We start from the raw sequence: 15,409 nt of genomic DNA on the forward strand, positions 1-15,409 counted from the left end.
TTTGAAACTAATACCAAGTACATATATATTACATATAGCTTTGAATATGGTAATACATTCATAAAGATAAAGTTTGTTAAACGAGGCTATGTTTAATCTAAGAAAATCTAACTGAAGACTGCAATAAAAATTTATTTATTAAATTATTCAGAACCTGATAAATTATAATTCGCAAAAAATAATACAACAATTTTGTTCGCGTTTCATTAAATACGTTAATCTATATAAGACATGGTATCTACGTTGTTCATTTCTTGTACATTACATTTTTATAAATAATGAATCAGTCTGAATGAAAAGCAGCTGGTAACTTTTCTTGCTCCTTCTAATTCTTTAATCTTTCGCTAATTTTCTAAACTTTTTTTTTGACTTCATCTTCGAAGTTACTTTTATTCTTTACGGTCTTTGACATAACTACATTAGCTGAAGTATTAGCCATTTTGACAAAATAGTTATAGTTAAATTAATTTTAACTTTATAATAAACAACTGTTGAAAGTAACCTATACGTACAATAAAATTATGTAATTTATAGTATGTACTATATTTAAAGCATCGTCGTCGTACACATGTCGCACAAGACATGTATGATGTATACACAGTATACAATCGTGTATAGAATTATAAATGTTCAAGGCGGATTTACAAAATTCTTTAATTGCGAAATTAAACCTATTAAACCTGCGACGATTATGTGATGTTTTCTTTCAATACAATTTTTTAATTATATTGTGTACATATTTTATAAAAATTGTAATATACATTTTTAATAAATTAACTTAATGATACAATTTCACATTTACAATGATACATATTTTATACACTCTTACTTTATTTTATATCGTGATTTATTTAAAAGAAGTGAAGTATAGAAATGTGAAGGAAAGTACAAATTATTATAAACTGCAAATAATAAAAATTTATATTGAATTTGTACTGTATAAAAGAATGTTTAATATCATAAAATTGATTGATGAAAATCACCCTAAGAAGATCTATTTAAAAAGTGGGGATTTATCGACAATATTGGGGCCTTATAAATAAGCATATTTTGAAATTAACATTTTAGCTGCGATTTGTAATTCTGAGTATGTAATTAAGTAACTTTAAAGTTCAGGTATTAATTAATATTTCAAAAGATATTAATATGTCGTAATTTTATTATATGAAATAGCTACGATCTCCAGCTGGTTCAAGAATTGGAATATAAGATCAAAATGGAGGCAGTGCCAAATAGATCGATATTGTTCCGCAATGTTACGTATTGTTGCTAATTTTTCTATTTGTCGCACAATAGTAAGTAAATATTTTTTAAAATTTGCTCTAAATTATGCCCTAATTATGATATTTAATTTACTTAATAAGCTAATTAATTAGCTATCGATATACCCGCGAAATTTAAGTCCCAACGCTATATATAAAGCTATTTTTTTTAATTTCTAAAACTTATTTTCATTTTTTACCAATGTATTTTTTCTGAAGTCTTATTTAGAAGTGTAAATATTATTAAAATATATATAGAATATAGATTCAAGAATAATATTAAAATAATAAAACATAAAGAAATTATAATATAATTTTAATTAACTTCTTTGATCTCTATACAGTTTGAAGATACGTTTTTATTTCTTTTAATTCAGAATAGAGCATGGAATGGATGGATCATGTCCACTTCTCCTTCCATCCTTTGGGGAAAAGGACAGCTCTGAAAGAGAAACTCCATATTCATCCCAAAAGGTTGGTCTGTACAGACCAACATCAGATGCAATTGATCTAGGATATCATACATTAGATAACAATGTTTGCCGTTCTACGTCTTCATCAGCAGTTATATCAGTTCCAATTAGACAACAAATTTTACTACAACAGAAGTGCATTTATGTCGTGGATTTGTGTCAACTGGATGATACTTTATTATTGAAGATATTTAGTTGGCTTGGTACCAGAGATCTATGCTCTGTTGCTCAAACTTGCAGGCGTCTTTGGGAAATAGCATGGCATCCATCTCTTTGGAAAGAAGTAGAAATACGTTATCCCCAAAATGCAACAGCTGCTTTGAATGCCTTAACCAGACGAGGATGCCACACTTATATCCGTCGTCTGATGCTCGAAGGTGCTGTTGGCTTAGCTGGGATTTTTGCCCAATTATCATTTTTAAGTTTAACTTCATTAGTTTTACGACATTCCCGACGTGTTACAGACACAAATGTGACAGCTATCTTAGATAATTGCATACATCTAAAGGAATTGGACTTAACAGGATGTGTCAGCATTACAAGAGCATGTAGTCGAATAACAACGTTACAGTTACAATCATTAGATCTCAGTGATTGTCATGGTATGGAAGATTCTGGCTTGGTATTGACACTGTCTCGCATGCCACATCTTGTTTGTTTATATTTACGACGATGTGTGCGTATAACTGATGCCAGTCTTATAGCGATTGCTTCCTATTGTTGCAATTTGCGTCAATTATCTGTCTCTGATTGCGTAAAAATCACAGATTATGGAGTACGCGAATTGGCAGCACGTCTCGGTCCATCTTTACGTTACTTTTCAGTGGGAAAATGTGATCGCGTGTCAGACGCTGGTCTGTTGGTTGTTGCTAGACACTGTTACAAATTGAGGTATTTAAATGCCCGTGGCTGTGAAGCACTTAGTGATAGTGCTACGTTAGCTTTGGCACGTGGATGTCCGCGTTTAAGAGCGCTTGATATAGGGAAATGTGATATTGGTGATGCAACTCTTGAAGCTCTTTCTACTGGATGTCCAAATTTGAAAAAATTATCCTTATGTGGTTGTGAGCGTGTCACAGATGCTGGATTAGAAGCATTAGCGTATTACGTACGAGGATTGAGGCAGCTCAATATTGGCGAATGCCCAAGGGTTACATGGGTTGGGTACCGAGCAGTAAAACGTTATTGTCGTAGATGCATCATAGAACACACAAACCCTGGTTTTTCAAGCTGATTGAGTCTTCTAAACCATTCTTTATTAATCTTATTTACAACCTATTTATTAACCATACTTATCTTAGTACTTATTTAGATACTAATTTGTAAAAAAAGCGGCTGACCAGCTATATATATATAAATATTTATATACACACATATATACATATATATTACGTTTCATGTGTTTATATATATTATATATATATATGTATGTATGCGTTAGGCATATATATTATGCGGTTTGTAATATGCGAAAACACATTTTTTGCTATTTATTGATTTTATAACTTAATACACGGAAATTAATAGCAAAGTTCCATGTAATTTGTATATTTATTTTATAAATAAAAGCCTTTTAAACAAATTTTACAAAATTGAAAAAAGTAAGCTGATGTTCCATAATTTTTTCACCAAAAGTAATCTTAAACGGATGTTGAGATAATATAATTTGGAAGGTTGAATCATATTTATGCATATTATTGTAAGTTTATATGTAAATAAAACAACATGTTAGAAGAAAGCGTGTAATGTAATACGAGATACAAGCAGAAATGAATAGGAAAATTGCCGATGCTTATGGCACTGTAAATGATATATTTTACACGTTGGATTCGAATTGAAACCTCTCCATCAACGAAGTTTGGAATAATTGTGATTCACAGAATTTTGATTGCAAAAAGCTGTTGCTAATTCAAAACCAGAAAGTTCATCATAGAGATCATACAACTGAAGTAAAGTTTTCACAATTAGAAAAAACAAGAAAGCTTCTTAGTTTGACCTCTTATCTTCACAATCTATTTATTCGTGAAATTTACAAATTTTTCCAGTTGGTGCTGAATAATGCTGAATAAACTAAATTTCTTGACGGCTCAACGTAGTAAACGTTTATCAAAATGCTGTATTTGATTTAAATAAAATCGTTGCACTATAGTGGTAACAACAAATTATAATTGGTAATTATAAAGCATAAAAGTTACGTGATACAGTAGAAATATTTTATACGGTAAAATTTTTATCCATTTTGCTTTTATGTGTTGTAACCTATGTGAAACATAACCTATATTAAAAACAACAAAGTGTTTTGAACTTTATGATCCAAGTTATAAACGAAAGAACATTTCACATTCGTAAATTAATACAACATCATGAGACCTATTCAAAGGAGACAACAGGGTTTACAATACGGCATTTATTTGCTATGTATGCAAGCTCTAAACTATGGTATTGATAAAATTCCACCAGCTACTTTAATTACAATTATCGCACAGGTGAATAAATAATAATGTAATCTTTACATGAATGAAGTTGATAAATCAAAGTAATTATTATTTTATGCAAAAAAGTAATCATTTTACAGGTTTTACTATATGTTGGTTTGATAAAAGTTCCATGGAATGCAGAGGAAGTATGCATATCAGCAATAAAAGTATTTAAATACCATGATTGGAATTCTTTCTTAATATCAAATTTTGAACATGGTTCAGATATGCACTTGTATTATAATATGATATCTTTCATCTTGAAAGGTTCATATTTAGAATCTATGTATGGAACAATAAATTTTGTCATCCTGTTAGCTATTCTTTCGTTTGGATGCAGTACTATGTATGTAGGATTAGGCTATGCTTTAATGCAGTTAACAGGGGATTATGGATATTATACACAATGTGCTATTGGTTTCTCTGCTATTTTATTTGCATTAAAAATAATTGTAGTGTGTGAAGAACATGATAGAATTCAGGATGTTGGAGGATTTAGAGCTCCCAGTAAAATTGCTGTTTGGCTTGAACTAATTTTAATTCATCTGTTAGTTCCACAATCTTCATTTATAGGACATCTTGGGGGTATTTTAGTTGGTTGTTTATATTGTTATACTTTTATTGGTGAAATAGTTGATAACACGATACATGACATAACTGGTACTCCAATTATACATGAAGAACAATTTTATAGAAGACGTAGGTCATTATTTAGATAAATTGAAACTGTTATAAATTTCAAATGACAGGAGATATTAAATTATTATTACCAAGAACTCCAATGTTTATCTTAAAAAAATTCACCTAAAAGATTGTATAACTGCATATTGATTGACTGATACAACTTAAGTATCAAACAGCACATGTTTCCAACTTACACAAATCGTTGAATATATATATATATTTATGAATGCTAAAACAAAATATTTTCTTTAATATATATAAGTATATATATAACTCTTCTTTTTAATGTAATGTCTGTTCAATAGTTTCTCCAGGTCATAATTAAAAGAATATTAAAATTATTTACAAATTACATATATACATATATACATATAAAAAACTGTCAAGCTATATTTTAAATTGTTTAATATTGTAAATAATATTTATTACAATAAATAGAATAATAAATTAATTTTCTGTTAATTATATTTGTTATCTTAATAACACTTTGTTTATACGAATATGGATTGTATATTTTTATGCATTTTATGATACATGAGAAAGAATTACATATGCAACAAAATTTAGTTCATGTATAACAGGTTATAAAAATTATCAGTCTACAATCTCCGTATATTTTTTCAATATATATATAATGAATTATAAACATAAGTTAATTTGATGATCAATTTTTTTTCCAAATATTTTATACAAAACTTGTATCAATTATTCACAGTAACACATTAGCTGGATTTTAATATTTTATATAATTTGTACAATGTTACATTAGGTATTTTAGATTTTACTTCTGTGTTTAATAATGATGCCACTAAAAATATATTGAGGTTAGTCATAATAAATATAAATCAGCATAGAAATGTATCAGTAAACAGGTAAACTTACAGATTGTCTGGTAATCCATTTTATATGGAATGTCATAAAATACGAAATATGTGCACATTCTTTGCAACAATGGTATATTTTCTTCAATGTTTCCACTTGTTAAATAAGACTTTATATGAGGTGTTAATTCTATAAAAAAATTGTTAAATATTGAAAAAAATATACATTTAATATTAAAAACATATAGTACTTACCACGTTCCCAGCTATCCATAATATATGAAATGTTTTGTTTAATTGCAAGTATACTTTCTGTACCAAGCACAGGATTTTTGCTTTCTATGTAAGACTTTTTTAACATTTGAGATGAAACGAGTTTTATTTGCCATATAGAGAAGCTGTTTGGTTCTTTTTCTATAATTTCCATACTTTTTATTAAATTCACCCATAAAGGAAGGAGACTCACTTTATCTTTTATTACACATTCATACACAATTATAGCAAATGTGTGTAGAAACTGTTTTTCGAACTCTGTCATTTCGGAATGTTGTCCGTCATATTTACAGAAAGAACTTGCATCTTTTGAACAAGATAACGTTTCTACAATTTCCATTTTTTCATTAGAAGAATCTGATTGCTCATTCCAATTACCACTTATTCTTTCAGATGTGTTGCTCAAGCTTTGTGATAGGTACCCAGAACTATTTTTAGCTAAACTACCACAAGATTGCATCTTGAAGCTAATCTCAGTTTTAGTTTTATTTTGTTTGGGCCATTGCAAAAAACATTTTACTATATTTAAAATAGTTTTATCATTTGTAAAAGAAGTTACACATTCAGGACGAGCAGCCCACGCGATAACATTTTCTGTTGTTAAAGTTTGAGCAATTAAACTTCTAAAACCCTGAAACATATTTAGAAAAAAGATAATATTAAATGTTACTATATTTATATACTTATATTTATATACTATATGTAGGAGGAAGAAAGGTATGATCACTGACGTACGCAGATGATATTGTGTTGATGGCGGATAGAGAAGAGGAGCTAAAGGAGATGCTAAGGAGATTTAAGAAATTTTTAAAAGAAGCCGAATTGGAACTAAGCACGGAAAAGACAAATATAGTAGTATTCGAAAAAAGAAGGAATAAAAGGAGACAAAGAAGATGGGATTGGGGAGAGAAAGAACTAGAAGAAGTGGAGGAGATCAGATACCTAGGGTACATACTACAGAAAAACGGCAGTGATGAGAAGCACATGCAAGACAGGAAAAGGAGAGAGATGATAGCAATGAAGAAAACATGGAGCGTGGGAGAAAGAATATTCAAACAGGACTACAAGAGGAGAATGAAGATGTTTGAAGCATTAGTAGAGAGCGTGGCGCTGTTTGGAGCAGAGGTATGGGGTTGGAACATGGAAGAAAGGCTGGACAGGATAAAAAGAGGGTACGTAAAATGGATCTTAGGTTTAGATAGGACAACACCAAACTACATACTGACAGAAGAGTGCAAGCTAGAAGAAATCAAGGTAAAAGCATTAAAAAGGGCAGCAAGGTACGAGGAAAGAACTCTAGAATCAGAAAAGGAGCTAGTAAAAGAGAGAGAAAGAGAGAAGCTGGGGAAATGGCCAGGGAGGGAAAAAAGCAAGAAAGAGAAAGAAGGAAATAGAAGAGGTGAAAAATGGAAGGACACAAAGGGAAGCAGGAGAAGAGCAAGAAAGTTGGACAGGAGACCAAATTGTAGAAGAAAGAAGGAAGAGAGAAACAGAAGAGAGGAGGAAAAGGATAAGGGAATCCAAATACAACAGATACTACAGGAACATAACCAAAGATGAGATGCCAAAGTACTTGAAAGGGAGAATGAGGTGGAAGGACAGGAAAATTATAGCCAGATTTAGGTGTGGAAACGAGACCAAAGCAAAGGAATACTGGAAAGAGGAGAGAGAAAAAAGGTGCAGATTATGTGAAAGGGAAGAAGAGGACCTGAGACATGTACTAAAAGAATGTGAAATAACAGGAGGAGCAAAGGAAATGGAAAAAATATTAAATGGGACTGGGGAAGGACTAATGGACCTGAGAGCGATAATAGAGAAAAGGGTAAAGGCAATACAAGAAGGGGTGGAAGGACAGGAAGGTAGCACAGCAAGGAGGCAAAAAGACCAAAGTGGCAATAGTGTGTAGGCTTAAGTTGCAATAATTCGTAGGCTTAAGTTGAAATAGATCATAAGCATTAGTGTTAGATTAGAGATAAGAATGCGATTAGTGCAATAAAGAGCTGTAAAGAAAGCTGAAAGTTCGTCCAAAGCCGAGAGGCACGGACTAAATAAAATAAAAAAAAAATAATATATACTATATGGTGTAATCCAGAAGCCATGCTAAGTTGAGAAGCAAGGATTACAATAAATAATAAAGTAATAGTAATACTTTTAATTTGATATGAAGGACCAAAAGATAATTACATGAGGATCCTCTATATATGGTAAACAACCAGCTCTCTGTTTAACATCTAACGTTTCACACTTTTTGAGCATATTCTCAAGTTGTTGCCAGTTATGATCTTTTACAAAAATGATTTCCCAATATCGATCATCTTTTAGTTCAATCTTTTTAATAGTAGACAGTTGTGGCAGTAAGCATGGTGCTTGAAGTATTAAATCTTGTCCATCGCCATCTTTTTCAGATTCGAATGTTAAATGCACTGTTGCATAGCAGTACTGACCACTATCAATATCTCTAGGTAAAATTACACGTGGTTCAGCAGCCAATACATATAAATGTCGTAGAGCTTGTAAATGATACCTAATAATAAGAATAATTATTAAGGTAATAAGTCAATTTTTATAAATAAGCTATGCCATTATTAACCTGTTATCATTACTATGTGTTGGGAATTTTGGAAAAAGGGAAATTATAAGAGCAGCTACTGCACTAGGACTATTAGAAAGAGTATATTTCCCTCCTCCAAGAAAAAGTAGACCAAGAGCCATATGTGTCGCTAAATGAGATCCATATGTAACAACGTTACTCGCAGGGCCCACACGAGTTCTTATGTGTCGACATATTCTCATAATCTATGCAATTTAGTATAAATAAGTTAACAAACACAAAAACATTACATAATTCATAATGACTAATAATTCACGTATTAAATTTACCTCTAAATTCCCTGTTCCCGCCATTACAACAGCGGCAGAAAGTAAGGTAACATTTAAACAAGTTTCAATGGTTGATTTTCCTGCTAGTTCGGCAATAGTTTTATGTGATAATGCCGTAAACATCTGGGCATAATTGTATAAAGTTTTAAAAGCATTTCTATTGGCGGTCCCCGCAAATTTTAAACCCAAAGCCATACAGGCACCCGCAATTATATTGCAATAAGCTTGGCTGTATTTTAATTAATATTAATTAGTATAAGGAAGATATTACGTTAATGTTATTAAATACAAGTATATTCTATATACTAACTTCATGGTTTCCAAATCTACATTCTGCCCTATTTCAGAAGTTGGTTTTTGTAATCTGTATTTATAAACAATGTTAGGAACGTGACTAGAAACCCAGGATTTGGTTGGTTCAATTTCATTCCAAAGAATAAGTGATTTTGCTAATATTCTTAATAGTAAGAAATCAGGTCGTACAAAATCTAATAAATATTGAGTATCAGGCGCTTGCATCCACTCTGCTACTGCTTTATTTCCTGTATCGAAATACATAAGACCTAGAGCTATAGTTGCTCCAGGACTTGTCACATCTATATTTATGGAATCACCTTCTCGTATTTGATAACTGAAATTATAAGAAGAAAGAAAAATATGAAATGTTTTACAAAATTAAATACAAAATGTTTACCTAGGTGATTTATATTTGTCTTTTTGTGCTCCTGTAAAAGGTCTAACATGTCCTCCAACCATGTAATAATGTAAAGTGTCTGGTATATTAGCTAAATCTGGCCCACCTCCACATCCTAACACTACCAAACCTAATGCAAGACCTGCTGCTAAAGAATAAGATTCTCGATCTATACAGTTTTTCATTTCAGGTCCTGGAGGTCTGCCTTTAAATAATTTAATTAATTTGGTAAAGTCATATACAACTACATGTTATAATTTGATATTGGATAGTTACCAATCTCTGATAATAAAGCATGTGAAATATGCCTATGAGCAGTTCCTTGGTACACTAAACCAACTCCCATCAATGCAGCAACCTGAACATTCTGTGGAACGTTTAATTCAATACTTGTCGGAGGTAACAGAGTTTCCACATGAAGAGATAATAATTTAGTCATAGAAACATTCATTGTACCACGATGAGTTGCTGACAATCCTAATAGAAGTCCAACATTGGTAGCCTCATGACATTCAACTAAGTACTCATACATGCTATAAGGTGCTAAATTCTTCAAATGACCATTTAGACCAAGTGCCATTAAGAATCCCGAATGTTCAATACCAAATTCGCCCTGTTGTTGCTTATTATATACTATCCATGTAGAATCGATATTAGATGCATCTGGATGAATACGAAGACCTGCAGCTACGCCATTATGAAATAATGGCCATAAATTCATATTTGGTGGGACATCTATGTGAGCTAATTCTACAGTTGTTCCACGAGGAGGTGCTTTTCCTATACATATAAGGACATTTTACGATTGTCAAAAATTTCTAGAAATATGAATACTATTGTTGGTTCGTACCAGTCAAGCAAAGTCGAGGAATTGGTAACTGCTCTGTAATAATAGGAGTTGAAGTTCTGAGTGTAAACATGCCTCTAGCTACTGGAAGTGCCATCGTTCTTGTGCATAGTGCATGTAAATGTTTCTCCTGTTCTTCTATAAATTCATGGTCACTTACATCTGGCCTCTGAACTATTGCTATCCTTACCGGTTTTGACGAATTTAGAAGTTTTCGAACTTCTGCTATTCTATGATCTTTGTTAAATCTCAACTTTAATACCTATATAACATCATAATTAATATGTGTAACAAGTAATACCTCCCGAATATTTTTTGTATTTATAAATATTATCTAAACATACAGCATCATCAAATTCCATCCCATCATCTTGTTCAGGATCTTTAATCGAATAATTTTTTCCTTCATTTTCTAAGTGATTTGATACAGATGATTTTAAATGTTCGCCCAATGCAGATAAATCTTGTCGATCAACTAATTCGTACGCTTGCATTGGCCAATTTGATGGAGGACGTTCTCTACACCTATACATTATATCTTTTAACAGCAATGATACACCAGGAGGTAATGTTTCAAGATCTTTTTTGTTCATGCCTAAGAATAGAATGTTTTAACTTTTAATTCATGATTAAAATTAGTGATATTTGAAGTATTAAAAACTTACCTAATTCATGATATAGTAATACTATTCTATCTATCGCAGAACATTCAATATTTTTACATATTTCTTTTTCAAATTTATTTCCGCTTTCTTGAAAATCTATACGACTTCCAACTGGTATTATATGCTTTATAAATCTATCGATTTCTAGCACAATAGGTTTATTTTCATTTGCTATGAGTGCTATTAAATAAATTATATTTTTCGTCTTTAAATTTACTTGACTTAAATAAGGGAATGGCGTCACTTCCATTCCATTTAACAAATTATTTAACGTTTCAAATATGTTTGGTGGTTTTAATGGAACATAATTCGGCATAGTAATCTTCTGCAAATCTGCTTCTTTCATTTGAGACACTGCATTTTTTAAGTAATAGACAGATTGAAAATCAAGAAAATAATGATGAGCATATACATCGAATTTTAAATCCAAGCTTAATTGGTACAATAATTGTGCAAGCAGATGTAAACTTTCTGACATTACACAATTCAGCTTCAATTCTTCATACAAAAGATGTAAAGAAAGAAGGACGAGCGGAAAATACGGAAATAAAATAGACTGCGTATTTATCTTTCCTGTATTGTTTGATTCTATAATGCGTGACACTGATGTTTGAAATATATTAGACGTTTTTTGTAGGCCAAGTATATTTGAAATAAAAATTTTAGAACTTCCATTTTTCATAAAATTCGTCATGTATTTCCAATCATCATTTGAACCAGAATTATTTGTTTTTTGTTTCTTTGATACTACTATAGGACTATTGCGTTCATTGAGTTGATCTTTTTCATTCTTCTGAATTAATTGTAACTTTTCTACTTCATATCCTAATAATGTAAATAAAACTACAAGAAAGAGATACCATTCCTGTTCTGATGAAAAATCTTGAGGTCCAGGAGCATTTCGTGCCCCATACCACTTTACCAATAATTGCATTGCTAAATCTTTTTGTAAAACACTTCTTAACGTTTGTAAACATTTAGTTACTGTAAAAAGTGTAAAAAAAATAATTTGCTATTAAATCAAATATAATTATAAACATATGTATGCTTACCCAAGGGAGAGGTACTAGATGTTGGTAACGTTATTCGAAAATAATTTTTACTTCCGTATTCTAAAGTAATCTTATTTCCGACAGCTTCTTTTAAAACAAGAAAATTATTCTCTATCAAAGAATTTTCTAACAAAATAGGTGGTCTTGCACAGTTACCACCTACAGGACTTAACAAGTGTAATCCTTCTTCAAATTTAATATCGTGAGAAGCAGCACAGTTTTGTGAAATCAACGAACTTCGTCGTGGAAATGGAGAACCTAATTTATGATTGATATTAGATAAAAAATAGTTATATCCAGTTAAATTTGGAAGTATTCCTGTTACATGTAATTTTCCAATACAAGTCACTCCTGAATATAATACCACTGCATTTGATAGATCCATTATCGCTATTATATGTAAACTCTGAAATATAAAATGGTACGTTTTATATTTTTATTCTAATAACTAAATATTATATTACGAAATGTTAGTAAGTACTGACTGGTATATTAACAGCACCCTTAGCTATAATGTTTGTTACCATGCCGAAAATAATTTGTTGTTGTTTATTTGTTTTCTCAAGCCTTACTAAAGAAAGTTGAGATCTATGTGGAACTAAGTAACATAAATAGTTCTGCCCCACGAAATCTGATGACAAAAAAACCTTTGACGTTCGACTGGACATAACATCCCTTAAAAAAATATTAATGTTTTACTGTCTGAACGCACTAGAAAATATAAAAAAAATTTACAAGATTTATATGAAAATATTATACATACTTTGGAATTCCAACATTCTCAGTCCATACATGATCAAGACATATTTCTGGGTATAAAGGTTTACTTGGTGAAATAATGTCCTGTAATTGTATGTTACTACAGCTACCAAAAGGACTATTTTGTGTCTGATTTAATACAGAAGCCATTACTGTTTGATGCAACCTTGTATGATGAATGATCGAATTTGCAGGTGCTCCGAGTAAAGGTGAGAAAGCAGAATGGGTAGGAGATTGACAACGTGAAATAGTTGCCATTGGACTCTGAGATCTTGAATGCTGCTGTTGCTGTTGAGATGGTGATGGACCTCCTGAGCATGTAGTAGTATAAGATGTTCGAGAACCAAATGGACTATTTGACATTCCTAATCCTATATTAAATTGCGGATTTGGTACCCCTAAAACGCAGATATGTATATTTTAAATGAAAATTTTAATTTTTCCAAATTAGACGATTTCTCTATGCAATTGTATTGTGTTTACCAAATATACTTAAGTGTCCCTTATTTGTACTTTTATTACAGGAAAGATTACTCCCAATGTTTAAAGGTGAAGCACTTGCAGATTGATTAAACATACTAGGAGTAGTATCACTATTTCCACAAACCATTTGACACTCTTCTGTTGAAGCTTTACGTATTTTATATACAGAATGTAACCCAGTCTTTGTATCATATATCACAGCCAAAGATGGTTCAGAACTAGTAAATACAATTTGTTGATTTGAATCATACATGTATGATATGTTTCCTGTAAATCAAATCATATATTAATTATATTCTTTGACCTAAAGTATTATAGAAAAATTTGTAAAATTTATAATGATACCATGCTTAATAAGTACGGGACAAATCTCATCTAAAGGATGTGTAAGAGAAAATACCACTGGCAAATTTGTGTCATTATGTAGTTGTAATCTATTTCTTTCCAATGATGTATACCTACAAACATTGATCATAATATTATTCATGCACATTTTAAATTGTTATTATACAAGCATTTTAAAGATCAAAAAATATACCTTGTTTCTGATATGGGAACTTGTGTTTTTTCCAACAAAATTCCATACCTTGTTGACCACACGGCAGATACCTAAATTATAAGATAAAAAATCTATAATGTAGTTATAAGACTTTAATTAAATATCATATTTAAATAAAATATTACCTGAAATTGTAAACTAGATACATAATCTTCTCCAAGATTGGTAAATACTTTGAGAGTATATGAATCAATTAAACAAATACATTCTATCGTTTTATCAGAATTATCTTCTTCATCTGTCTCTTTTCCTCTTGCTAAATGATCAGGTATATTAGTATGAAATTTGCACCATAGTGCATGTTTAATATCTGTTTCACAAGTATATGTTGTTTCTAATATCTTTGCAGTTTGATTTCCCTTTGAATGAATTGCAATTTTGCCTGAACAATATAATTCTTCTTCACCACATGTATCATTTTCACGCACAATCCAAAATTCCTTCTACATGTATATAATTGATGTATTAGAAACTTTAAATATTCATTAATGCAAATAAAACCATTATATATACTTACTGGCAATGTATCTGAAATGTTTACTTCACTAAATTTTTGTAGCAAAATACTTTCTCCTTCAACTGTTTGATTGTTTAATAGTTGTTGATTAGTCACTGATTCAGGATGTCGTAAAATTATTTGTCTTCCACCAGGAATATATTCCTTTGTGTTACAGAGTTAGAATTATAATTTTTCAATATATTAATATATCAGTTTAGATTGAAAAAAATGTTCAATATTAATGGAAAACAATACCTTGCACAATTTAATTATATGTTTATTAATTATATTATAACCTAAAAAACATTTGACTTACCACCGGTTCTGAGGCGGCAATCATCTTTTCCTTAGTTTCATCCAGATTTGCAGAATCTAATTATTAAGAATTAGGTAAATAATATGATAGTATTTATTTTAGATTGTTTCTTAGAATTATTTGAAAATATTTGTGCAAATACAATGTTGCTAAACGTTGCGTCACTATGGACGTCGCCATATTCGAATATATATAAGTACATAACTACATCAATTTCATACTATAATATATTGGATAAGTATTTAACATAAAATTATATTTACTTAATAATGTACTTTCTTTATCTAAATGATAGAATCTTTTTGCGCTAATAATAACTAATTTAATCTTTTTATTACAAATTATATAATTATACATTTGATTATAAATTATAGTTAAGTTGTTAAAGTAAACAATATAAATATTACAATATTAATTTTACAATACTGATTATTAATTATAATTTATGATAAATAAAATATAGCTTTTAAAATAACTTAATAAATAAGTTAAATTATGCAAAAAATGATAACAATATCCAACAATCATGAAAATAATTATTACAATTATAAAAATGTACTTATACATAAGTAAATAAGAAGTAAATAATATGATTTCAAACAACTAACTGACGTTCAATAATTCTATTATAGTTAGAAAAATATACGAACTCAAATATAAATATT

The 15,409-nt window shown here is 30.2% G+C and overlaps 3 protein-coding genes across 5 annotated transcripts; 2 read left to right on the top strand and 1 right to left on the bottom strand.

Annotated features, from left to right (window-relative positions):
* Positions 1–967: 967 nt before the first annotated feature.
* Positions 968–3,317, top strand: LOC122575431 (F-box/LRR-repeat protein 7). 2 transcript variants are annotated; one of them, XM_043744325.1, is made up of 4 exons: positions 968–1,087; positions 1,174–1,295; positions 1,640–2,112; positions 2,200–3,317. In XM_043744325.1, the coding sequence occupies exons 3-4, from the start codon at positions 1,653–1,655 to the stop codon at positions 2,967–2,969; spliced, it is 1,230 nt and encodes a 409-aa protein (XP_043600260.1). In that variant the 5' UTR covers positions 968–1,087; positions 1,174–1,295; positions 1,640–1,652; the 3' UTR covers positions 2,970–3,317. The 2 variants fall into 2 exon arrangements, with proteins under 2 accessions (XP_043600260.1, XP_043600259.1); XM_043744324.1 differs by having other exon boundaries at positions 1,640–3,317.
* Positions 3,318–3,486: 169 nt separating this feature from the next.
* On the top strand, positions 3,487–5,332 carry LOC122575432 (rhomboid-related protein 4-like). Its single transcript, XM_043744326.1, has 3 exons — positions 3,487–3,906; positions 4,031–4,221; positions 4,311–5,332. The coding sequence occupies exons 2-3, from the start codon at positions 4,099–4,101 to the stop codon at positions 4,929–4,931; spliced, it is 744 nt and encodes a 247-aa protein (XP_043600261.1). The 5' UTR covers positions 3,487–3,906; positions 4,031–4,098; the 3' UTR covers positions 4,932–5,332.
* On the bottom strand, positions 5,063–15,008 carry LOC122575430 (anaphase-promoting complex subunit 1). Of its 2 annotated transcripts, XM_043744322.1 has the most exons (21): positions 14,745–14,942; positions 14,447–14,590; positions 14,055–14,372; positions 13,909–13,979; positions 13,716–13,828; positions 13,371–13,637; positions 12,892–13,285; positions 12,614–12,803; positions 12,129–12,534; positions 11,077–12,060; positions 10,756–11,006; positions 10,415–10,673; positions 9,841–10,344; positions 9,565–9,769; positions 9,181–9,501; positions 8,871–9,099; positions 8,581–8,786; positions 8,175–8,514; positions 5,973–6,621; positions 5,779–5,907; positions 5,063–5,704 (listed from the first exon to the last, which is right to left on the bottom strand). In XM_043744322.1, exons 1-21 carry the CDS (start codon positions 14,766–14,768, stop codon positions 5,619–5,621), a joined length of 6,090 nt encoding a protein of 2,029 aa, XP_043600257.1. In that variant the 5' UTR covers positions 14,769–14,942; the 3' UTR covers positions 5,063–5,618. The 2 variants fall into 2 exon arrangements, with proteins under 2 accessions (XP_043600257.1, XP_043600258.1); XM_043744323.1 differs by lacking the exons at positions 5,063–5,704; positions 5,779–5,907 and having other exon boundaries at positions 6,488–6,621; positions 8,140–8,514; positions 14,745–15,008.
* Positions 15,009–15,409: the final 401 nt, after the last annotated feature.

This window comes from Bombus pyrosoma, linkage group LG15, assembly GCF_014825855.1.
Source record: "Bombus pyrosoma isolate SC7728 linkage group LG15, ASM1482585v1, whole genome shotgun sequence".
NCBI lineage: Eukaryota > Metazoa > Arthropoda > Insecta > Hymenoptera > Apidae > Bombus > Bombus pyrosoma.